The sequence below is a fragment of the Limulus polyphemus genome, unplaced genomic scaffold (genome assembly GCF_000517525.1).
Source record: "Limulus polyphemus unplaced genomic scaffold, Limulus_polyphemus-2.1.2 Scaffold94, whole genome shotgun sequence".
NCBI classification, from domain to species: Eukaryota; Metazoa; Arthropoda; class Merostomata; order Xiphosura; family Limulidae; genus Limulus; species Limulus polyphemus.
Window position 1 is genome coordinate 19,664 of NW_013665704.1, and position 25,073 is coordinate 44,736.

At 31.9% G+C, this 25,073-nt stretch overlaps 1 protein-coding gene across 1 annotated transcript in view; it reads left to right on the forward strand.

Moving 5' to 3' along the window:
* The window catches only part of LOC106469053 (probable ubiquitin carboxyl-terminal hydrolase FAF-X), a gene marked incomplete at its 5' end in the record, with an annotated part of 83,077 nt that overhangs the window by 16,758 nt on the left and 41,246 nt on the right, over window positions 1-25,073 (forward strand). The window contains 12 exons of the mRNA XM_013929509.2: window positions 1,004-1,107; window positions 2,650-2,764; window positions 4,619-4,926; window positions 5,157-5,285; window positions 7,320-7,431; window positions 10,083-10,220; window positions 15,715-15,835; window positions 17,914-18,044; window positions 18,806-18,960; window positions 19,112-19,337; window positions 20,627-20,752; window positions 22,088-22,248. Of these exons, the coding sequence (XP_013784963.1) occupies window positions 1,004-1,107; window positions 2,650-2,764; window positions 4,619-4,926; window positions 5,157-5,285; window positions 7,320-7,431; window positions 10,083-10,220; window positions 15,715-15,835; window positions 17,914-18,044; window positions 18,806-18,960; window positions 19,112-19,337; window positions 20,627-20,752; window positions 22,088-22,248 (1,826 nt within the window). The remainder of the gene's footprint in view (window positions 1-1,003; window positions 1,108-2,649; window positions 2,765-4,618; window positions 4,927-5,156; window positions 5,286-7,319; window positions 7,432-10,082; window positions 10,221-15,714; window positions 15,836-17,913; window positions 18,045-18,805; window positions 18,961-19,111; window positions 19,338-20,626; window positions 20,753-22,087; window positions 22,249-25,073) is intronic.

Consider the following 25,073-nt stretch of genomic DNA (forward strand, 5'->3'; position numbering starts at 1 on the left):
AATTGAAATAAACGTAAATTACCTTTTTTCTTTCTAGAATGACTTCAGATTGTAACATGAAACTACATTCATTTATCCTAAGTAGCTCTACGTTTGTAGCACTATACATTTATTTATAATCAAATGTTATTGTTTTATTGCCCTTTTAACCATGTCTGCACATGATACAAGGTTTTGTGTTACACATTCAAAATTTTATTAAACTACTTTTTGTTTGTTATACCAATTAGAATAGCATAACATCTTAGCTAATAATCCATATTTTATTATTATACAAGTTTTAAGTTTTCAATTCTACAAGACACTATTTAAAAAATCCTGAATTTTCACTAGTGTGACCCACATGACACATTTTGTCTTAGCATGCCATCATCTCTATTTTATCCACCACCCCTTGAAAAAATGATGAAATTAAATGTAAATTACTGTCTATAAAAACGTTATTGATCAGACAAACCATAATTTTGATAGCCTTCAATTCTGTTTGGTTACAGAGCTATCAAATAGAAAATCAGACCCCTCCTGTCACATCCTCTCTTTCAGAATTGGTTGATAGTTCTCTGCTATGTGTCATTATATATTACCTGTAACCAATAGGTTATGAACTTAGAGTTACTTAGGATAAACAAATGTAGTTTCATGTTACAATTTGAAGTCATTCTAGAAAGAAAAAAGGGTAATTTAGGTTTATTTCGATTTGGGGGGGGGGGATTACAAGGTCGGTTGAATTGACCGATTCCATGTTGAGAGAGTTAAAAGGACTTTATATTCCTGAACACATGTTGTTTGGTAGAGAAAATAATATATATCTCTGAAAATATTGCTTGATATTGTATTTAATCAGTGGTTTCAGAGTGTAGCATTGTAATAGTTTAGTGTGCAATGATATACTAATTTTATTTTATATTTCTATTGTTTTTTTGTTGTTTCTTTAATATCATGAACTGAGCATTGAGCATACCTTATGTGTTTGGGAAATAAGACTATTTTAATGGGTTTTTAGTTAATGGGAGAAGAACCAGACCTTGATCCTGAAATCAACAGAGATTTCTTTGAGAATAACATTCTTCATTTAGATCCTTGTCTTTTAACTGAAAGTGGGATGAAGTAAGTTGTTTCTTTTTTTTGTTTAACTTTTAGCTGTATACTTTATATTAGTCTTTCTTTGCTGCTTGTTTGAGCTCACATCCTAAATTCAAAAATTTTGGAATTCATTTAAACCGGCTGTTTTATTATAGCTTTTCAGGTGTTGTACAAACAACATAGTTACCTAAAACACCAAATGGTGTTTCTATACTTTTAATTTAGACTTTTCTCATATATATAAATATTTATATTTTATTGAAAGTATTGAAATGGTAGAGTGAATAAATTAATTATAATTAAATTATTTTATACTTTTGGGGAACTTATTTGTTAAAGTTCAATCTTGTATCCTATTAGCAGACTATTTCTATGGCTCATATTCACTAAAATTAGATTTCATAACCCTCTATTTAAATTTTACTTTGTTAATAAGCACCTAAAGTGTGTCTTTCTGTATAGCATAACTTAAGATTATTTTTTATTTTCTTGTACTTAACCTTCCAAAAACATCCGTTAATTTCTTTGCTATCAAATATTGCTAATTTCTTTTCATTTTTGTGATTTTTTTTTGCTGAAGTTTAAATGGTAAGTTTATGTTGTGCAGATATATTTCCTTAACCATATTTATTTTCTCTTTTTAATATTTTAATTTTGTGTCGTGTTATTATCAGTAACTCTTGATCAAATGTAAACTAACTTTGTGTTTTATTAATTGTGATCTTCAAAATTTGATTAACAGTACTTACATTAAAGTTGGAGAAACTTTGCATTCTTTGTAGTGAAAAAAAAAAGATTCTCTTCTGGGTAAGTTCTAGGGTAGATAAATGACTTTAGCAGTACCAAGAAAACAGAAAATTTTGTAAAAGGAAATTGTCAAAACCTCTACATATTTGACTGATATGAAGGTTTTGTTTTGTGTTTCCTTACTAAATTGTCTTTTCTGAATAGATACAAATCAGCAATGTGTTAACTGATGTAACCACCCACTATTATTTCCTGTATTTGCTGAAAGACATCTTGGCCAAATATTATAAAAGTGTTAAGAAATAAAAATGTCCAGTGACAGAAGTTGAGTGTAAATGTTTATAGTAATCATCCTATTGATAAAAACAAAAACAAAATCTTTCATCAGTAATTCAGGATCTTTATCAATTTTGATAAAGTAATGCTTTTGTTCAACTTAGGTAGTGGTGTTGATTTTATTTTGTATGAAGAAGCTTCTTTTAACATGTGGGAAGTGTTTTCTTCATAAAGATTTCTTCAATCCATCAGAGATGTTTTTTCATTATATTAGAATTATTTTTTTCTCTTCAAAAAATGAAAACAGTCTCTACTAAATTGTGTAGAGGAGCTTATTAATAAAGTGATCACTATATGACTCCTGACTTCTGTTCTTGTGTAAAAGATGCCTTAAAGTACAACTTGATTGATAGTTTCACAATATGTAAATGATATAAATCATGTTAAACAAGCGATTCTTGTTGATGCATTGAGGTATCTTTTTAGATAAATCTTATTTTTCACGTCCACTTTAATTTAAAGGTAATATTCATTGTATTTCAGATGTTTTGATAGATTTTTTAAAGCAGTTAATTCAAAAGAAGAAAAATTACTACCAAAGAGGAGAACACTTCTGATGGATGATCTAGAACTAATTGGCTTAGACTACCTCTGGAAGGTAAGAGGAAAAAGCTGACATATTTTTTTACTGTAAAGTAGTCTCCTTTATATGGAAAATTTTGTGTAATGAGTCTTGGTAATTTTGATGAATTATATTTTCTTTTATAATTAATACATATAAAAGATTTGGCAAATTTGTAAATTTTCCATTTTACAACATGAAAATACTGAAACATTCTCTCTAAAACTTGTTTTATCTATGCATGTTTTATCTATCTTATTTTATCTATGGAACTGTTCTAAAATACCTTTTGACAAGATCTTATAATTTTTCTTCAACCAATACTTATTATTCTGTATTTACACATTCTGAAAATTTACAGTTGTACAATTAATGGTACATACAGAAGCTACCAATTACAATGAAAGGTGGCATGATTTTATTATATGTATTAATAGAAACAGTAAGTTACTCTATTTTAGCTTATATTAAATGAACCTGTTACTGTCTCAGATTTTAAAAACATATGTTATTTAACACTATAATTTAAATTCATATGTCACTGCAAATAGTTCAACACAGTGTAAGCATCATGTGAACAGTATAGAATATTATTGGCTTAGGATTACCCGCTACCTTTTTTAAAGATGAAATATAACTTTGGACATCTTTAGAGTGACTAATTTACCTCTAAAGATACAGGAAGTAAATAAGTTATTTCAATATAATTTGATTTTCTTCAAACACAACAAAATACAAATTAAACTCAGTAGCATCTATATATTTAGCTCTCAGTTTAATTTTATTCATCTGACAGTAGATTATAAGGTTTTGAGACCATTTGTTTGTCATTAATCATTTCTTGTATGTTTGATGTTAGCCAGGCAAACACATTTTTCAGTCATTTCACAAGCTTCAATTTATTTATTTCTCTTTTTTCCTCACTTATTTACATACCATTCCCTGTCAAGGAGGCCCACATGTTGTATCATATTAAGTAAACTTATTTTTTTCCTGTCACAACTGTCAGTGTAAAAAATACTGAACAACAAATTGGTCATTTTCTAAATATAATGTACAGGAAATTCCAGCATTAATTAGTGGAATTAATTGCAGTAATTGAATTTTTTGTGTGACTCATTTGTTGACCGTAAATCAAAAGATAACCCTTTATATAGCTTTTCCCAAAATTTTAATAAACAAATGCTTGAAGCATACATCAAAGGTTTGAAATCATGAAAAGTCATTGAAAACAAGTTTTAAAACTTTCAGTACTAGAAATGCTAGAAAACTGGCAAATCATCCATGAAATACTGGCTTAATTTAAAATAAATCAAAAATTTAGTTTTGAGTACTAGAAATCCTGGAAAATGGCTGTTTTTAAATCAAGGTCCTGGAAAACTTTAAATCTCAATTTTAATAATAATTCATCCATCAAATAAATGACTTATTTTAAAATAAACAAATTAATTTGGATATTGAAATCAGGTTTATCTTTTTGTGCTGTCTGTTGTGAATCTCATGCCTCATGAGATCTAAGACTACTACACTTTCTTCTGGTGGGCAAATTTGATGAAAGAAAATGCTAGGACAATGCAAATTTAATCCTATATGACAGGATCTGAGCATGTTGGAATTTTCGTTTGTAAAGTCTATATGAGTTATGATATACCTGTGACATCCATTAAATTTATTTTTCAATAAACTTCCAATGCTTTCAAAGCATCTTTCCTTTTTATTTTCTATTAATTACTTATATTTAAATATATGTTAATGATGTATACACTAGATAAAGAAAAGCTGATACTAAAAATGTGGAATAATGCTATGTATAAAGTCTTAAGACAATGTGCATTGTATAAGTCTTGATTTTAGATAAGATATTTTGTTTTTGTTTTTTTTGGACATTAGGTTGTTCTGTGTAGTGGTGAAGAAATTGCTAACAGAGCAATAGAACTTCTTAAGGAGACTTACACAAATTTGGGTCCAAGGCTGCAGGCTAGCCAGCTTGCGATTCATGAAGATTTTATTCAATCATGTATGGATCGCTTGAAAGCAGCCTATGATACAGTTTCTATCCTTGAAAAAGATAAAGATAGTTTGAATAGGCAGCAACAGGAGACGATACGCATGATAAGGGTGCTGAAGGTGTTGCATGAATACATAGCCCAGTGCGATGGTGATTATGATGACGAGAGAGCCATTTTACCCATGGCCAGGTTGGACGATCCTTCTTAATTTGATGTATGAAAGTAATTTCACAGGGTCTGTTGTACATAGTGTCAGTTGTAGTTAAATTATTTTTTTCCATATATGACAAAGAATGAATTTTGGCTCTTTATGAAAATCTTAATTGTATATTATTAAAATATTATATTTTGATTTTTTTGTATGCACAAAACAGTTTGAGTTTTTGCACATTTTTATATAAGAATTTTCTGTTTTTCAGGGCACATCGAGGAAAACATATAGTTTTGACAGTGAGATTTCCTAATCAGGGACATCACGTAGATGATCTTGATGTTTGGACTCATACAAATGACACTCTAGGTTCTGTAAGACGGCAAATACTTATGAGGTTGGTTTTATTTTTCAAGCAAATAAAGGCTGCTCTACTTTAAGAGAGAGAACAATCTTATAGAAGCCTCATTTTTCAACAACTATAAAATGTTATGTTGTGATTTTGGGGGTATAAATGCTGTAGTTTTTTGTTTTTTTATGATGTCCAAAGTGGTTTGCAAGTGAATATTTTCAAAACTCCTATCAGTGGTAAAAGGGAATTTTTTTAGGTATGTTAAATTCTATTTTAATTACATTTTTGAGCACTTTGGAGTTGCCAAGCTACCAATTCAATGAAAGTGATGACTTTATAGTAAGACAGGTAGTAAAAGAATAAATTAAAATGTATTTCTTGATTTTATTTATTCATATTTAATTCCAGTTTGTAGTAATGTTTTACAAGGTTTACAAATCATTATGTACATGACTAAGTATTACCTGTAATTTTTACAAAAGCTGTATAGGTTATATGAATAATCACTGAATACTATCCCAAATGGGTGCTTGAAATTTCAATTTATACAGATACCCAGATTCATGTAAATAAATGTAAAATATTAGTTAGGAAGATTGGGTTTAAAAGGCCAGTTTGTGAGTTTTAAATTGGGGACTTAGAATGTAAAATAGTCAGGTTAAACCAAATTATGAGTTGAATTGTTGCTTTTAATAATTCATTAGTTTGGTACTCTGTGAAAGCTGTTTTTTTTACAATGTAGAATTATTGTATTCAGACATATTATTTTGTTATATATATACATACACACACTTAATGATTACATTTTGTTTTGGTTTTGAGCAATAGTGTGGATTTTGTCATTTTGAATTACCATCTCAATTGATCTCTACAAGTTGTTTTTGATTTTTAGTCGGTCCCTCTGGTGACTATCTTTAAAGTCTACCATGGACAAGTGAACGTATCAGTACACTAGAATGGGCAGCAACTGCTTGTAGAAAAAACGCAAGTGTAGAGGACGAAGTTTGAAAGTATTTCGTCTTAAAGTCACAGTGTGTGTAAGGTGTTGCAGATCATTTATAATATTCTGGTGGATTGTGGAGGATGTGTTGTTATTGGTTGTTTCTCGGGTTCTGATTGGTGGAATGGCTACATGTAGCTTCACCAATGGTAGCCATAGGCTGCTCACCTCTAATCCAATTTCTGTTTAGTGAAGACTTTATTGTATTGATGTAGAAAGATTCTTTAATTTTTCTTGTCTTCCAGAATTTGTTTGTGTTGATGATTCTAGTGTTATCTCAGTTTATTTTGTGTCCAGTTGACATGGTATGTTCTGCAATAACCAAATTTTGTTTTTTCATGAGTCTTGTTCTGTCTTTGTGTTCTTTTATTCTTGTCCTGAATTGTTTTCCTGTTTCTCCAATGTATGTTTCATTGCAGGAGCATGGAATTTCATAGATTATGTTTTTGTGTTTTTCATGAGTAGGTTCTGTTTGGTTTTCATTAGAATAGTTCTTATTGTCTTGTAAAATTTCCACTGGATGTCTATTGAGGAACCTGTGGCTACCATTTGTTAAAGCCACATGCAGCTATTCCTCCAATCAGAACCAGGGATAAACAACCAATCACTTCACGTCGACCACATTCCTTCAGGATACTATAAAAGACTTTCAACAGCTTACACACACACACTGACCTAAAGACAGAAGATTTTCAAAACATCATCTTCTACACTTGTGTATTTTCTGCAACAGGCAGTTGTCACAATTTCCAGTATATTCATCGTGAATACTCTACCTAAACAATCTATCAAAGAAAAACGTATGTAGCTCTGCCAAGTTACTTCAAATTGATTATACACCTTCGTTTTCATCTTTTTATCTTTGTCTTCTGCATTTCATTGGATTATATTTCAAATTTATTTCTGCTCATATAGTCCACAACTAGATTTTTTCTATGTATGGAGGAAGGGGGCACAGTTGTTTTTATATAACTACTTTGTCAGTTTTATAGAATTATTTTTTTTATGATAAGGAACCATTATTTATAATCACATATATGGTATTATTGCTGTTTATGTTTCATGGATGTGTGTTCTAGAGTGAAAGGAAATAATCCTCATGTGAAAGTCGAACTTTTCATAAATGGAGAAATACAAGACCCAGCTAATGACAAGAGACTACTATCCCAACTTCCACAAAGGGATAAGTTGGTAAGGCTATGATTATGCATTTTATGCTTTCAGTCCTTAAGATTACCCTGAGGCACATATTTGGTTGCATGTTGAGATTTTTCATTAACATTTAAAGTTGAGTTTAAATTAAACTAAGCTGTAGAAAGCACTTGTAATAAAACCTTTTTTATTTTGTTGGTAGTACTCACAGAAGGGGTACTTCATCAAATTTCTAAGTAAAAAACTTTCTTCAAACCCTCTAATCCCTGTACAGAGATAAAAACAGTTTAAATTCTGTATCTAAAAACTTCCAAGGTGAATTGTATATTGAAATCGAATGTGCATGAAAAACACGTACTTTGGAATTTTTACTACAAAGAATGGCTCTTTGATCCCTGTTTCAAACAAAAAAAGGGGCAGGTTGTATCCAACAAAGGCCGACATTCTTTGTTTTTAAGTATGTAGATTCCAAATCTTGAATCAAAATTTACATGAAACGTGTCATTTGAAAAACGTGTGTTTTAAATATGTATTTTTGTACCATTTATTGACTTTTTGTTGTCTTAAATTCCTTTTTTTTTTTACCCCAGTAATGGCATCTATATGTCTCACATTATTAACTATTTCTTCAGAATAGAGGTATCTGATTGGTTGGGATTATGAAGACATAAACCAGTACCTTTATAATTATCTTTATTAATTTTAGGCTTAAGCTAACATACTTCTTTTCTATGGATTGATTCTTCCACTGTCTCAGAATTTAGGAATTAAGTGAACCAGTTTTAAAAGAGAATGTGCATATATTAAATATTGTTATAATTTTAAAAAAATTGGGATTGGGTCTGAGATTTGTGAGAACAATTACACACATACTGAGGTAGGCCTTTATTATCCCAACCAATCAGAGACCTGTATTCTGAAGATACAGCTAATTAGTTTGAAACAAACTTTTGGTATACGAAATGTGACACCGGGGGGGCATTATGCTGGAATTATATGCTATCACAGAATTTCAGTATTCTTTGGGCTTAGTTTTTACAAAGATTACCATTTAAATGTTAAAGTGAAAGGGTGTCTTTGGTGGAAGCTCATGAAAAATGAAAAATAATTGCCCTCGGTTAATTTTTCTAAAAACCTTTATGAATTAGTAGATATGCTGTCTCAAATGTGACATGAAAATTTAACATTAATTTATCCTCTAATCAATGTATTATTTCTTTGCACTCCAAATCAAAGGACTTTGTTTAAAACATAAAAGAAAATGATGTTGAGACACATCCTCTTGCTACGGGCAGGTCAAAGTGTGCATGTCATGACTTTTTAAGAGAGTTACATTCAAAGTTTAATTAAACTGCTTTATTATCATGCTATACGAATAAAACTGGCATAAAAATGTAGTAAATAAATTAAATTTTAATATTATATAAGTTTTAAATTCATAATTTTATAAGGAAAAATTTTAAAGAAATCCTCAATCTCACCCTAATATGAGAACTGTGACATTTGCCCTCTAGGTATTTTCTTCTTCTTTAGAAGTACAGAATTTAATGTAAAATACTCATTATAATGTAGTTATTACTCAGCAAAGTAAAATTTTTATAGCCTTCAATCTTGTTTGTTTATGAAACCATAAACTAGAAAATCAGACTCACTTGTCAAGCCCACCTCTCTATCACAAATTTCCAGTAGTTCTCTCTGATGTTAATACTATGTTATTAATATTGTAAAATGAAAGTGAATCATACACGTGAAATAAAGTCACTGCAAGATATTCTATTTTGTGGGTAATATTTTGTACAATAACCTTAACCATGATTCTTTCGGATGCTAAGCAGAGCAATGAAAACTTGACTTTGTGAATTAGATTTGTGTATAGTTTATAACAGTTTGAATTAAGGCCCAAAATTAACTTTGAGATTAGACATTTTTACTTACATGCATCAACTTATCTATTAAGGACAGTTTAATGATGCATAATGAAGAAATGTTTTATTCTTGTTAAAATTAAAGTGTTTCCTTGGAATTAATCATGTGAAATGTCCTATATTGGTACCAATGAGGAGACACCGAGAATAATGTTTTTTGTTGTTTTTCTGGTGTTGCCCTTGCCTTGGAAAAAGAGATTTTTACAAAGTTGAGAGATATCCAAGAGAGAGAGTCCTATATCATATTTATTTTAAATTTCAAATTCAATTCTTTAGTGATTTCCACTTTTTAGTCATTTATCATTGCTATAATTGTAAGTTTACTTGTGTTTAATTCTCTGAAATTCTTCTCTGTATCATAAAGTTATAATTATAGGGAACTATGTTTCTAACTTTAGAATGTAAAGAAGTAATCCTTCTCTTGATTTTCAAAATAGTTTAAATATTTCATCCTTCAAACATATTTTTCTAATTTCTCTGTTATACTAATCTTTTTCCTGTCCTTTCTTTATATAAGTGAGTACAATGGTTTGGTGTAATATTTTATGGAGTTTAATTTATTTAGAATAAGAACAACAACACATTCAGATGATAAATACAGTTTCCAGGAGAGATAATGAGGGTTTTATGTTATTTAATAGATACGCTTGTTACTGTCAGGGTTTTGTGTTTAAAATGATTATTTTTAGACATTTATGCTTAAGGAACAGATTGTTTCAAGATTTGCCTATTCTTCTGAAACATGCAGATTTTTTTTAAATACAGATCCTGTCAGCAAAGCTAACTCAGGCTAACACGAACATGCCATCATCTCCAGACTCTAGCTCAGACAGCTCTGAAGGTTCTCCACCAAACCCATTTGATGGTCCTAATGTTGAGGCAGAAGGATGCCTTCCTGGTGTGGTATGTTTTCTTATTAATTAAAACTATAAATAAACTGGAGAATCATGTGAAATACATTAAGATATTTATTTACAGTATAATAAATAATACAAATTTTTTTTAAATTATTGGGTTGAGTTTGTTTTTTCTTCTAAAGTACAAAGAAATAACAGAACGATTTATATCATTTCCAAGCCTCCCAGTAAAAGCTTTAAAACCCATAGAAATTTAAAATTTGTTCTTATCTTTTATTTATTTATTTTATCTCAAAATAGGCCATAAAATCTTCAAAAATCTTTGCATTTGAATATAAATTTATATTTATGACCCAAAACATTGATGCAAAATATTTGATACTTTAATCATAATATTACCATTATTATCCAATAATGATCCATGGAAATATAATGACATTATAGTATTTTTGATGTGGGAGAATAATTCAGACTTCATTATCACAATTTATGTGGTAACATCTGTCATCACACACAAGCTAATGGATTATTCATGGAAAGTTTATAGATGTATATACAAAATATATTGTATTTGGCTTATGAAACCACAATTTGTTCTATATTTTTGGAGTGGCCCACTAGGAGGCCTGCATTTCCCTTGCAGTTTAACCCTGTCATGACCAGTGTGTGCACCTTAGGTGTAGAGGGTTTCACACCTCATTGGTGAGGATTGGCTACAATTTGGTGGAGTTCATTTTAAATTTGCCATCCACCCAATTCGTTCAAATCTTGTAAGAAAAATATTGAGGAGAATGGGGAATACTGGGGCTGGAGACAAAATATTAGTACCAGTAGGCTGAAATTGAGATTGCTTTGTATACTTTGATGTTTATATTGATTGATATATTGTCAGACTGCTAACCAGTCACAAGATGTCTTTTGAAGTCAAAGGTATCCAGAAACCCCAGAAATGTATGAACTCCATAAAGTGTAAGGGCAGCCTAAAGAAAAGAATCATCATAGGGTTTTGCTTTAAAGCTTTTGCCACCTGCCTTAATGATGTGAGCTCTTTACCTGTTGGTTCAAATTTACATACAACACTTATTTTTCTGTCATTAGACATTTAATTTGTAAAATAATTTATAAGGAGTCTAAGTTGGACAGAGATAGAAATGGTCTGATGAAAGCTGGAGAGGGGGGAGCAGGTATATGACAAAATTCTTGAAATTGTTTTAAGTTATTAAGGAATTTTTTTTTACAAAAATACTAAATCTCGCATATTCTGAAATTGTTTTCAGTTATACACATCTAACAAGTTATGGTATTTTTCCATTGATCTAAAAAATCTGGTCATATATTACAATACAGAATTTATAGGTTCTCTTATAGTATTACATTAATTGTATAACATTCATGTTTAGCATGTGTTGTTAAGTCAAAAAGATTGTTATTAAAAAATCTAAAACATTTTCGATATCAATTAAATTCATTAGCATAGTACATCTTTGTAATTAAGTGCAAGTTAGATGTGTTCAGCAAATTTCATAAAATAAGAAAAAAAGTACAAATCAGTTTTCTTACTAATCCAGTGCATTATCTGTTGTTATATTATTATGTCTCTTTATTAACTAATTGAAGAAAAATTGTTCTCACAATGCATACAAATTTCAGCATGCATCAGTTTGCTTTAGCTTTCAAAAAAAAGTATAATAGGATAGGAAGAAGCTCATGCATAATATTCCATATCTATCTTTTACAAGACACTATACTATCTTTAAATGATTGGCCAGCAATTTTTTCTCATGTAAATTAATTTGTACAAGTATTGCCTCAATATTTCATGAAATGATCAGTTTGTATTTATCCAACCAGCATTGCCAGGTCCATATCTGATAATTGGCTTGCTTGACATGAAGAAGACAATCTTTGCAAGAAGGAAGCTGTCATTGACACTGGATATTTTTGTTTCAGATGAATACAGCCTGCACGTGAACTTCTGTAGCATCTTAAATATGTCTAGTGGGAATGACCATTTTTTTCCATAAGCTTGAAAATGCATTCTGGTGTGGCTTACTTCCAGTAAGCAATTTTAATGTACTAAGTTTTTCATGGCCAGAAAATGCATTGATACTGTCGCATCCGATTAATGCATACTTTCCCATCAAAACCATGCTCACATTCTCTCTGAGAGCTGCAGAGAGTTTTTGTATATCAATCAACTGGGTATTCTGCTTTGTCCCACATTTGATATACAGCTTGCAGGGTATCTTGTAGTGACACCTAGGCAAAGTATCAAGACATCTGTATCCTTTGCCACAATGATGACTGATTCATTTTCTGGAATAGCACGTTGTGCATGCAAAAGGAGCCCGTTGTGTGCCTCCTCCTGTGTTTTTGTGAGATCTTCTGACCCTTCTATAATCTCCTGTGTAATTCTGAAGCACTTGTCGTCACACGTGACATACGGAGCTTTGGTACTTTTTTTTTCTTTGAGTCTCTGTTTGCCAATCCTCAGTAAGGAACTGTAACAGTTTGGTTTTACTGGTGTCACACAAGAGCAACTTTCTCCAGTTCTTGATCCTGTGCTCAGGCCTTCTCATTAAACACCATTTTCTCATTTTATCCTCTATTTTTACATTCAGTAACTTTGATGGACCTCTGTATACACATCAAAAATAACATCAATATTTTAACTTTTCCAACCATTCTGAAGCACTGATGCAAGGATGTGTGATGATATTTTAGCAAAAGTACAGTTTTCCCCTTGTGCTTTATGGATTAGGCTCTTCCCATCAATTACTGTAGCTCATGGTTGTAGAGTTGCATTAAGTGATGCTACTTTGTCCTACTGTTTCCTAGCCAAGGTTGCTTTGTTTGTTTTTCTCATTATGCCATCAGCATTAGCTAAGGACCAGGGAAGAGAGCCTAGTGGGTGTTTCAGCACTTCCTTGATGTCACCACCACTTCTTCCTCTGAAGAATTCATTTCATACAGCAAACACACTGCAACCTGCAAAAAAAGTATGGTACAAATCAAGAGGTGCCTTATAATGTGACTTGCAATGCAAGCAATTACCTGTCAAAATTTACAAAAATTTAGCTTGTAAACATTTAAAAATTGTCATTTTTACCACAAAAATGACCAAAATTACAGCCATATTGGCTTTCTTTAAGTGCCACCAGAACCTTGATAGAATTGTCAGTTTTACATCAGTTGCATATCTAAGTGCCTTTAGATAGAAATGAAGGTAATTAGTGAGAGTTTGATCCAAGTAGATACAGAGCATTTAACCATTTTTGCAAATTAGATGGCCATTTTGTTTTTCCCATATCCTGACCTGTGGGCTACAAATGTCCATCACATTATTTTGACTTATGGGGACACCCCAGATGGTACCAGCCCTGCTTACAGTCTATAGACTAAGCAAGTTTGGTAGCAATTGGATCAAATTATGAAGTACCCTCCCAAAATTATCAAAGCTGAATAAACTAGAAGTAAGTATAAAAAACAACAACAAAACTTAAGGCTAAAATTGGGTGGATCACAGATATGTAGCTTTGTGCTTAGAAATATTTCAGAAATCTCTAAGTTATTTAGTTGATTATTTTTATGAGTCTATTTAATTGTAATTTCAATTAATCAGTTGTTGAAATAATTGGAAACTAATTGAACTTGTTGATTATTTTTGTGACAATCCATTTAATTGTAATTTTGATTAATTCATGTTGGAATAATTGCAGACAGTAATAATTGTGAACACTAATTTCAGTTAATCAATTTAATTGTAATTTAGATTAACCAATTAGTTTATATGACACTAATTTATGTAATCACTGCTCATAGGTAATAAATTAAACCATCCAGCTCTATTCTCATATCATGTGATTCTTGAAAATGATAATTTAAGGTATCAGCTGACTCGTAATTGAAAAACTGTACTAATTTTTGTTTGCATTTTATTTTTTTATGATGCTCTTATGCTTCATCTGAACCAGTGGAGACCTGCTTATATTTAGCTTAGATGTAGAAGTGGTATTGTGAAACATTTTTCATGGACTATAGCAGTGGTTCTCAATGTCGGCCATATGGCCCTTCAGGGTGCCAAGCCATGTTTCTAAGGGGCCACTCATTAATGACGAGAAAATTAGGGGGACACAGTAAATTCTGAGTGGGCCATCGAAACTTCACTGCCCTAATAAAATATTTAAAATTTTAAATTGAATCAAAGGTTCCCTTCTCCCCGATTCCTCCACAGCTCAGAAGTTAAGTTACCAGATGTGACTGATACTCAGTAACAATCAAAATGTTTGTCTGGTATTTGTGAGTGTTTCAACTGATTCTCAAGAGCAGCAGAGTAATATAACAGCCCAAGCTAGATTTAATGTGACAAACATTATTTCTGGATAAGTAGTGAAATAGCTAATAAGTCTCCACAGCTCTGGGAGAAGAAAAAGTTATATTTTATTGCTTTTCCCACATCTTATCTTGTTGAATCTGGTTTTAGTTGGGTGACTTATTTACTATCAAAAATACATAACTGCCTTGATGTTGTGAAGAGAGGTGATCTTCGCTTATCACTGACCACACTGCAACCGGACATTCAAAAACTTTCAAAGTGTTCATCAGGCCCAAGGATCACACTGAATAAAATGTCAATGATTAACAGAATATTTTTCACTTGTATAAGTAAACAGTATGTTATAAACAAAATATTTAAAAGCAATACAATATTGTAAGAATAATAAAGTAACTTTTTTTCCTAAGTAACATCATCTACGAATGGTTGGGCCACAGGTACCTGATGATGACAGAACCTTGTCGAAACGTTGTACATTTGCTGTTATGGTAAACTTATTCAAGTTTTTCTTCATTACCCATTCAAGCTGTCTCCAAGCATTATTAGTCTCAAAGAGGGTTCCTCGTCATCGAATTACTAAAGCTTGTTCTTTCCTTGTAAACCATGGTTTATATTCTTCATAAACAGCAAGGCTTAGACTTTTTTATTTGTTCTCTGTACTTTAGCCAAGCATTGTTTGAACTATTTGGTGCATTCACCATGTAGTATTTATATTGTGAAATATTGTCTATTGACCAGACAGGTATTACAAGTTGGGTTTCTGGGACCATTACTAGTATTTAAAAACATTTACTAAGAGTACAGAATATTTCAGTATAAAAACTTGTATGATTTTAAAGCCACTTTCTTTTGAAAGCTAATGTTTAACAGCCAGAAGAAATGGAAACTGGAATGAATATCTTATTATTTACAGACTGAACTTCAATCATGACAGATTTTGTACAACTCCTTACCTTGTATTTCCCAAGTACATTGCATAGGATATTTTCAGGAAAAGAAAATTATGGTTTTACAAAAATTAAGGAAGGAACCTACAAGTCTACAAAAATCTGATGTGTATTAGAATTTATATTTTTTCAGGTTAATAAACAAATTTAAGGTTTGTTTTTTGAAAATTCAAGTGTATTTGAGTTATTAATATATATAATATACAAGATAGATATCTTTGACTTTTAGTAAATCTGTAAAAAAAAATTTTTCGTAGCTCATGACTCATCAACCCGACTATGTAAAGTTCCTGCTGCAGTTGGCTGATTTAGGAAGTTCTCTTAAGATCCCAGCTTTGAGAGACAGAGCCCGAGCTGTGTTGAAGCTTATGCCTGCAGGTGTGATGTTTTGTAGATACTTGTGTGTGTGAATTTTTGGAGATACTAAATATTTGGATACTTTAACCTAACCTTAATCCTATTCAGACCTGTGAGCACCTTTTGAGTGTTAAGTGCACACATGCTTATTAAAATTTAAACAAGAATAATAATTCCAACACTGTTTCAACCAATTTTTACCCAGAAATATTTTAAATTGACACTTTTCCACTTTTTAAAAGTTGTGTAGCGTAATTCCCAAAGAAAAATTGTAAATAATTTCAAACTTACACTTATGCACAGGTCTGAGAAGTCTTGCCTGAAAACAATGTAATTACCTGTTGTTGTTTTTTATGATTTTTCTACCCATTCCAAAGCATAGGCTCTTACTTGCTAAGAAACTATTATTTCTTGAGGATACAGTAAACCAAGTCCTATTTGTTTCGTATTATTCTTTTTCTGTCTGACGTTTTATTAATACAAGCAACTATTTTCTACTTGTTTATGACCTCGTAGCACATGATGTAAACAACTTGAGAATAGCTACAGGTAAAGTTTAAATACCATTGGTTATAAACTACTTATGTTAACCCTTTCGAGATGGGTCACAGGTGAAAGGCCATATCATCTCCTTATCTCAGTAACTTTGGTATCAAACAGACAAACATCAATTTTTGTGTGTCACGTGTTATGTTGAATGCAGCACTGATTTAAATTAGATGTTTCTGAAGTGAAAATACTAAGTCTATAGCTTCATACGAGGTCTGTCCAAGGGACCGAGCCCGTGCTGAAAGAGTTAATGTAGAGTGAATGAAGTGGTGTAAGAAATAACTTATGGTATTGTGGGAAAGTGATCAGGTGTAGCTTGTGCAGAGAAGAATTGCAATTTTGTGGGAAGATTGAAAGACTTGTATACAAACCATAAAAACCTGGGAATTTTTTATAGTTTGTTTAGATGTTATTTTCATTCTCAAAAATGTTTTCATGTTTAAATTATATTTGTTTGAAAGTTATGGAAATTTTCTTCTATGACAAGACATGAGGTAAGCCTAGTTAGGTTTAGAGAGTATGCCAAAATATTCTGCTTCCTCAAATGTGGCTGAAATCCTTATTTATGGTTAAGTTTTTCATATTCAAATAAGTTAGATATTAAAGTAAAATAATTTATTATTTACTGAAAAGAAGCTAAATATAGGTATAAATTGATCTTGACCAATAATACTGATAGTAAAAATATTGTTACCAAGCTTGACCTTACATTTTAATAGGTTAGGTCATCGATAAGTTTGTTAGTTTTTGGCATACTTTTTATGATTAAAAGTCAGAAATGATGACTACTGCAATCAGCTTAAAGTTGAAGAGAAATTTTACTGAATATTAAGCAGGTAGAAACTTGTTGTAGATATAGAATTAAACTATCTGATCAATAGCAAAACTAAGATTCTTGCAATTTGGTTAAGTATTTCAACTGTGAGAAGGAAAAAAAAATTACGAGGTAATTGGCATGCGCGCGCGCACACACACACACAAACAAACAAACAAACAATCAATCAATCCAGAAAGGGTTAATTCTAAAATCAATAAGTACCTTAATAAAATTCAAAGTATATTTTACTTACTGTGGTTTTGTCCTGTTTAGATAATTTTATATAGTATTTTGTAATTTGTGTATGGTTGTTATTGGCTGCTTGTTCTGTGCACTTCATTGTTTGCTCTTCAGTCATTCATATAGGTTTTTATGCTTTGCAAAAATTTGTTTTTTCTGATTTCATGATTTTGTAAGAAGTTTTTCAGTTCAAATTATTCTACCTCTGAGTATAGATCTATGTTACTTGTTTATCTGTGGTTTTGCTGTATTCTGTTATTGATGTTTTTATATGTTAATTAATGTATATGTTTTTTAGAATCATTATGCTATGTGCATCTTTTTATTTTTCAATGTGCAAAATCATATAGAAAAAATTAATTTGATAGGTATACCATTTTGAAAAATTTGTACTAGCATTTTACTAAGTTCTTTTTAACAGCAAATAGTTATCAATTGTTGGAAAACACGTGTTTAGTTGGAAGATTTATTAACTTGCTTATTTTTTCCACAGGTGCCCATACAGTAGAAGGACTCCGAACTATATGTCTAAATAATGCTAAACTAGGTGATCAGTCTTTGTCTCCAGTTTTAGAATCTGTATTTTTTGATCCCTCCCCTTCTCTGGTTCTGTACTGTCTGGAGGTAGGTTTTTCTAATCAAATTTAAATACTTTGGAAGTAAAATTTCCTTAAAAAAATAATATTTAAAATAAAACATTAAACTAATAATTATTGTTATTTCAAAACAATTAATGACTTGTTTCACCCCTACACTTATTTAAGCATTTAAAAGCTTCTCTTTTTTGAGGGTACAGAATATTTGTTAAGTACACTGAATTTGTAAATTTAACATTCTTTTGATTGCATACTATGTACTTTTTTAATACAAAAATCATATAATCTTTCAGTTCTGATATGTTTCATTTGAAACATTTTCTAAAGTTTTCACACCTGAGTACTTGTATCTCAGAAACAGCATTTTGGTTACTCAGAGTAATGAAGGATTGTCAACAGTTGTCCCCTGTTGGGACAGCAGGTAAGTCTGTGGACTTACAACACTAAAATGTGGGATTCAATTACTTGCAGTGGACACAGCAAATAGTCCAGTGTATGTTTGCTCTAAAATAGATAAACAGTTGTCAACAGTTGGTTTCTAATGGTAGCACTAAGTTAAAGTGTGGGGGTTTTCTAGCAGTTCTGTTTTTCTTTTTCAAATTACTTGACTTTGTTTCATATGTATGCTCATATTTACTTTAAAATTAATCAAGCCAAATTTTTCTATATAATCAACGGGTTTGAAATTTAAGTCAGCCCCCATTTAAACTTTTATGTAAGTGAAAAACATGTTCAACTTTTTATATATTCTATAAGTTCACCTTTTTTTCTTTCTTTTTTGTGATACAGGTTGTTTATACATTATTAATGCCTGCCCATAATACATTATCTGAAGAGACACAACTTTTTCAATTCAATTTTTTCAAAAGTGGTGGAGTTAACTGTGTTCTGGGAATGTTGACAAAGAACAACTTTCTCCTACATGCTGATATCCCAACTAAGAGGTTAGATACCTTTTTTTTTTATAATGGTAGATTAAGAATATGTGTATCATTGAAAGAGACAATCTCTTATTATATGACATGTTAATTCACAATTATTATATATAGTAGATGATAAAAAATTTTAATTCATCTTATTTTTGAAACATCATAGAGCTGCTTATTTAATGGTGTTGAAGCTAGCCAAGCTACTCTTCACTGTTGTTATCAACTGTATAGTACAAGTGGCCATTGACAACTGCCATAACCAGAAGACCACTTCAATAATGACAGCAAAGGCTGAGATGCTGACCCAGGCCAGAATGCACTTACCTAACCCTAACTCAGAATACATGTTACGAAGTGTTGCAATGAGACTAAGTCATGTGTTGCACGAGCAGGCAAGTGTTGTTATTTTTGTGATTGGCTTTAAATTGTTATTATTCAGATGTGTTTTCTTTTTTTTTTTTAAAGAATTATTGTGTGACTTAAATACCTTTTTTTGTTGTCTAATTTTTTTCAACCAACACAAAATTAAAAGTTTATTTCCATTATGAATTTACCACTAATTTTAATTGGCTGGAAAGGAAATGCAAGGATTTCATGTAGGTAATTGTTCTTACACCATTTTATGGTTAACATAAAGTTGTGTTTCATCCATCATTACCACCATATTCCCATGTTGTTAGGCAAGTTTAAACCATTGGTCAAGGCGAGTACTTTAGTATGTGCCTTTGATGCTATTTTATTTACAACATACTTAAAAATGATATAAAACAGAAAGAAAGGCATAACCTTTTTTGTAGTTTAAATTATTTGATTTTCTCAAGTCAAAGTTACCAAGTTTCAGAACTTAGAACATAATTAACAGATTATTTTTTGTTTTTAGAGTGGAACAAGCATTTTTTTCTCAGAATTGTATGAGAAACAAGTAAAAAATCAAAATAATTTCAGGATATATACTTTATTTAGGGGCTAATTTGTTGAAATAAGCCTACTTTATGAATTCATCCTTTATTTCAGATTAATCAACCAAAATTGTTTATTTATGTATATATATACATACACAGATATGGTTCTATTTTCTCTATGCTTGACTCAAAAAAATATCATTATTAATTTTATGTTCAACTCCTCTAATTTGCTAATATGCCTGATTTTTTGTTGTTGTTGTTGTTGCAGTGGCATAAGTACCAATATACCAGAAAAATAAAATAAAATGTGATTCTATTAATTTGAATTACAGATAAAAGTTGAGTTTAATTCACTTCTGCAAAGTTACGGAAAACATTTAACAAAAGGTATATAACACTTGAGAATAGCTAACTATAAGTTGGAAATTACTGTGGTTGAATTCTTTTGAGAGATTTTTAATTCTTTTTTATTCCAAAAAGTATGAGAAAAGTTTTCTGACATAGTCTTAATTTTGGAAAATGTTTGAGGATTCACTTGTAATTTATAATGTTACAAATTTTGAGAAACTGAGTTAGCCTCATGAATTTGGATCTTCATGGTATTTGAAATTGGACCTAAATTAGATCTTTTTTTTTATTATTACTCTACATTTTAAGATATTTCTGCAACAATTGTTATTTGTTCTTTTTATCAATTTGTATTGTTTATAGGCTGTGTGAAGCAAATTATTGAAACTATAGCTAGTATATAATAGCCACTATTCAATCATTTGTAGGGTACAGGCCCCTTACCAGATCTTTGTACAGTGAAGTCCGTTATTAAGTTATGCTGGGCATCATCTTGTGGATCCCTTCAGCTGCTACAGTCCACTAATGAAGCTATACACCAACAACAGGAAATGGTAATTTGAAATACTTAGTTATCTATGTTAACACCAATGTTTTAGTCATTATATTTAGTCTTAATTTTTTAAAGGAGACTTGCTAACTCCAAATAATAAGCTTACATTGATATTATAATATGTTGGGCAGTTTTAATTTTAATTATTTGAGAGCCGTTATTGTCTCTCTAGTAAATGTATCTTACTTATAATTTACATATTATTATGGTTAAAATAACATACTTAGTAGAACATAGATGGTCATGAGTTACATTTTATTTTTGCCATAATTTTAAAATCGGATATCTGACTGCAAATTCTGCGAAAGCCCAAAAATTACTTAATTGCTTTGGTAGACCTTTATTCCAAAGATTTAAAAACATTTTAACATCAGATTTTTATAGGGTGACCAGGTTTCCAAACTGGAAAACTGGGATAGTCCACCCCTTGCCCCTAATTTCAAAATGGTTGTTACAAATTTGAAATAATTGAACTTTTACTTAATTTACTTTAAATTTATTGACCAGTTCCACAATATTTCCAAATATCTTAGCATTGGCATTGTCTTTGAAGTAATTTCAACTACTTTTTTTTTTTTGGTGATAAACACAAAGTAAATGAGCAAAAATAGTCAAATTATACATCCAAGAAATCTTTAATTATTCACTTTATCTATTTAATCTTAAAATATGCTACCTTGTAATTGGATGTATTTGAGAATCCATAACATTTTCAAACATAACACTTTTAGGTTTTTAGCATTACTTTGAAACGTTTTAAATATATTTTTTATGAAGAATGCAAACTTAGAAGTTCTTTTTTTTTTATTAAACATTTATAACATTCAGTATGTGACTGTGTAAAGTGTGTGTTGTGACAATGAACACCACCTTAACTGTCTCTACATTCACACCTGGGTTTCTTACCATGCACGGACAACTTTCAAGAGAGTTTGGCAGCATAGGAGTACATGTTACAACAGTGAGAAAGTCGTATAGACTTATTACATTCATTATTTGATATGACTTACAGTTTGATATCTTTATCATAAAACTGGGATGTTTTGTACATTCTGAGAACTTTTCTTGGGACAAACTACTTAAAAACAGGACCGTCTAGCAAAACTGGGATGTCTGGTCACCCTAGATTTTTATTAACTCTTTCACTGTTGTGAGCACGTATATAGTACACAGTATATAATTTTTGTTTTAGCCTTGTGAAGAGTGATATTAACTACAGTTGAGTTTTTAATTTTGTTGTTGTGTAGCTATAAATACACTTGCCACTGGGAGAGTTATTTAGCTATAAAGGTGGCAGAGAAGGAATTAGAAAAACTATCTTTTTTTTATTTTGCAGGTTACCAAAGCAGTTGATCCAGAAGACAGTCAGCTGTGTAAAGAAGCACTGGAAGTGCTCTCAATCACTTTGGCTCTATGCCCAGAATCTTTAGACACCCTAATGAAAGATAAGCTCTGGCATGTATTTATTCTGGACCTGATACTTATCTGTAGAAATAGGTAAGAGAGAGAGCCAAAAACAATTATTAAAAATTCTCACATTTTCAAATTGTTTTTATATTATTATTACAATTTTCAATTAACCCTTTTGTGACGGGTGGGTCTAACTTTTCATGTCATGGTCTTTTAGTGAGTTATTTTCAAAATTTAATTAAACTACTTTTTATTTATGTTATACCAATTAGTATAGTGTAAAATCATAGCTAATAATCCATATTTTAATAGTATGTAATTGGGGAGGAGGGGAAGAGTCACTATAGGTTCAGTGATCTTATTGCAGTGAGATGGAGACATATGATCGGTTCAGTGAGGCTGCAGTTGATGGTGATCTTGGACATTCTGGAGAGAATTTAGATTTGCTTTTTTCTGTTGGCCTCTCAAGAGGCCACCTTGGGATAAGATGCCTCAGGCATTTTGTGTTCAGTTGGTCCATCGAGTATGTGATGTTTTGAGAATAGATGCTGCATCACAAGGTTTTCTGTTGAATTTGCTTTCATTTTGAAACACTGATGATTGGTGGGTTGGCCACTCTTTAGAACACCCAACTACTGGCAATTTGGTCTCCAATATCTCATTCTCAGACTTTGGCAATGGATGCATTATGTCAGGATGGGACAGGATTACAATTCTAGGCCTTTCCTCCAATTCGTATGTTACCCAAGGTACTAAATATGGTTTGTTCCAACCCATTGTTGGGTCCTGTTGATAGCACTGTATTGGCAGCTACTCCCTGATTTCTGCTTCTATTGTACCTTCAGGAGTACCCACCTCTTCTACTTCCTCTTTGGCCATCTCTGTGGAAGCAGCTATGATCTGACATGGTACACCCGGCTATCCAGGAGCTCAAGCTTCAGGCATGGAGGTTATGCAGTTCTTCGCACAATGTTGGGGTTTAATTTCTAAGGTTGCTATGTATCTGTCTCAGTCTTTGCTTAGTCCCACGATGAACATTTATCAACAAAAATGGCACTTTTTGGCAATTGTGTGTTGAGAGGAGGTTGAACCCATTTCGATTATTAGTGCCAACCATAACTCGTTTTTTGACCTGGCTCTTTGGCTAGGGTTTTGCATCTTCCACAATTGCCCTGTATTAGGTGGGCTTATTGAGTACCATTCAATACTTGGGACAAAAATTCTTCGAGTCCCCAGTACTCTTCGGCTTCCTCAAGCCGCTTTGGGTGCTTTGACCTAAATGACCATTCCAGTTACCTAACTGGTATATTAAGGTTACATTACATGCCTTTTCTCATCACCCATTGTGACCGTAGCCTCATGTGCTATGTATCACCTTTCCCTGAAGGTCTGTTTTTCATTGCAGACATTGTCAGTCATGGTGGTTTGTGCTGATTGTGCACAAGATGCTTTATCATTCTACCTACATCCTCAGACTGGTTCTTCTTCCCTAACACGCTGTCTCATAGGGAAGGGGATAACTGCCTGATCAGATGTTGATCATTTGTTATGTCCAGTGAGAGTCTTGAAGTTTTTGTTGCCATATTGATCCATATTGCTTATTCTGGGCTCTCTTTGAAGACGAGGAGTTTTCTGCGAGTAACGTCTAATCAGATTCATCAAATTTTTACATCCTAGTGGCCCGGTTGAATTGCCTGCTGGAAGACATTGTGCAGCCAGGTATGTGGACCTCCCCCACTACTTTTATCTCACATTATTTGTATGATCTGGCAGTGTCTTCATCTGAGGGTTTTTGACTACTGCCTGTATCTATCTTAACCACTTCCACTAGATTATACAGAAGGGTGAGTATTTTCATTGCTACACTTGTCTTCACCTTTCATGTCACTTACCTTCGTTTTCACAGGATCCAACTCTGTGGCAAGTGTTGCCCAGATAGGTGTGCTTTTATCAAACCAATTCTACAGTAGCAACCACTAATTCAATATACTTTATACAGGTTGCAACAGACTCTGTAGAAATGAGGTGTTCCATAAGAACACCAAGATGTGACCAGATTTCCCATCTCCACTAGTAGAATCTGGGGGGTAATGAGTGTTGGGGAGTCCTGAGTAACAGTGCAATAGATGAACCAAGTTCCCTAAATTTTTAAAAGCAAACCAACCTCAATTTATTCAATCCAATGATTGGCAAGGATGGGCAGGATCCTCTTATGCTTTACTCATGATAGTTCATGAGTGGCGGTCCAGCATAGTACAGTAATAACCTCCTCTTACACTACAGCTAGAATCCCACACTGAGAAAGTGGATGGGCCAGTGAGGGCATTATCCATACAGAAAGCATATACATAGATCATGCGTGTGTCAATAAAAGATTGACATCCTAGTGGGGGAACCGTACTACATCTAGAACAGGTATGCTCTTCACTTGGAACTTAAGTCATGTACTGTGGGTGGAATTTTACATGATTTATTATATCTATTGATCAGGCCCCAACCAAATAGTCGAGGTTCCACTGCTAGGGGTTGAAATTATAGGGCCATGGTGTCTATATCCCCCATTGGTGGCTAGGGCAATTGGACTGCAATCTGGAAACCGGGAGTGATACGGACAATAAGTATGTTTTGGAAGTTAACATTTTCTTAAATCGAAAATGTATTTCCAATAACACTTACCTCTGTTCACACTCTTACGCCCTTTCTCCCCACTAAAGTCAGTGTTAGATACTGCGGATTAAGTCAGTCTTGAAAAAGTGATAACATTATCTGAATGAGGTGCTTGTATACAGTACCAAGATAGAGGGTGCATTGGCATAGGTGGAGAGTGTCACGAGACAAATATCTCCAAGAGCAATAAGTGGGGTATAAAAGACTGGAGCAAGCAAGAAAAAATAAGACCAATGCTTAGATGG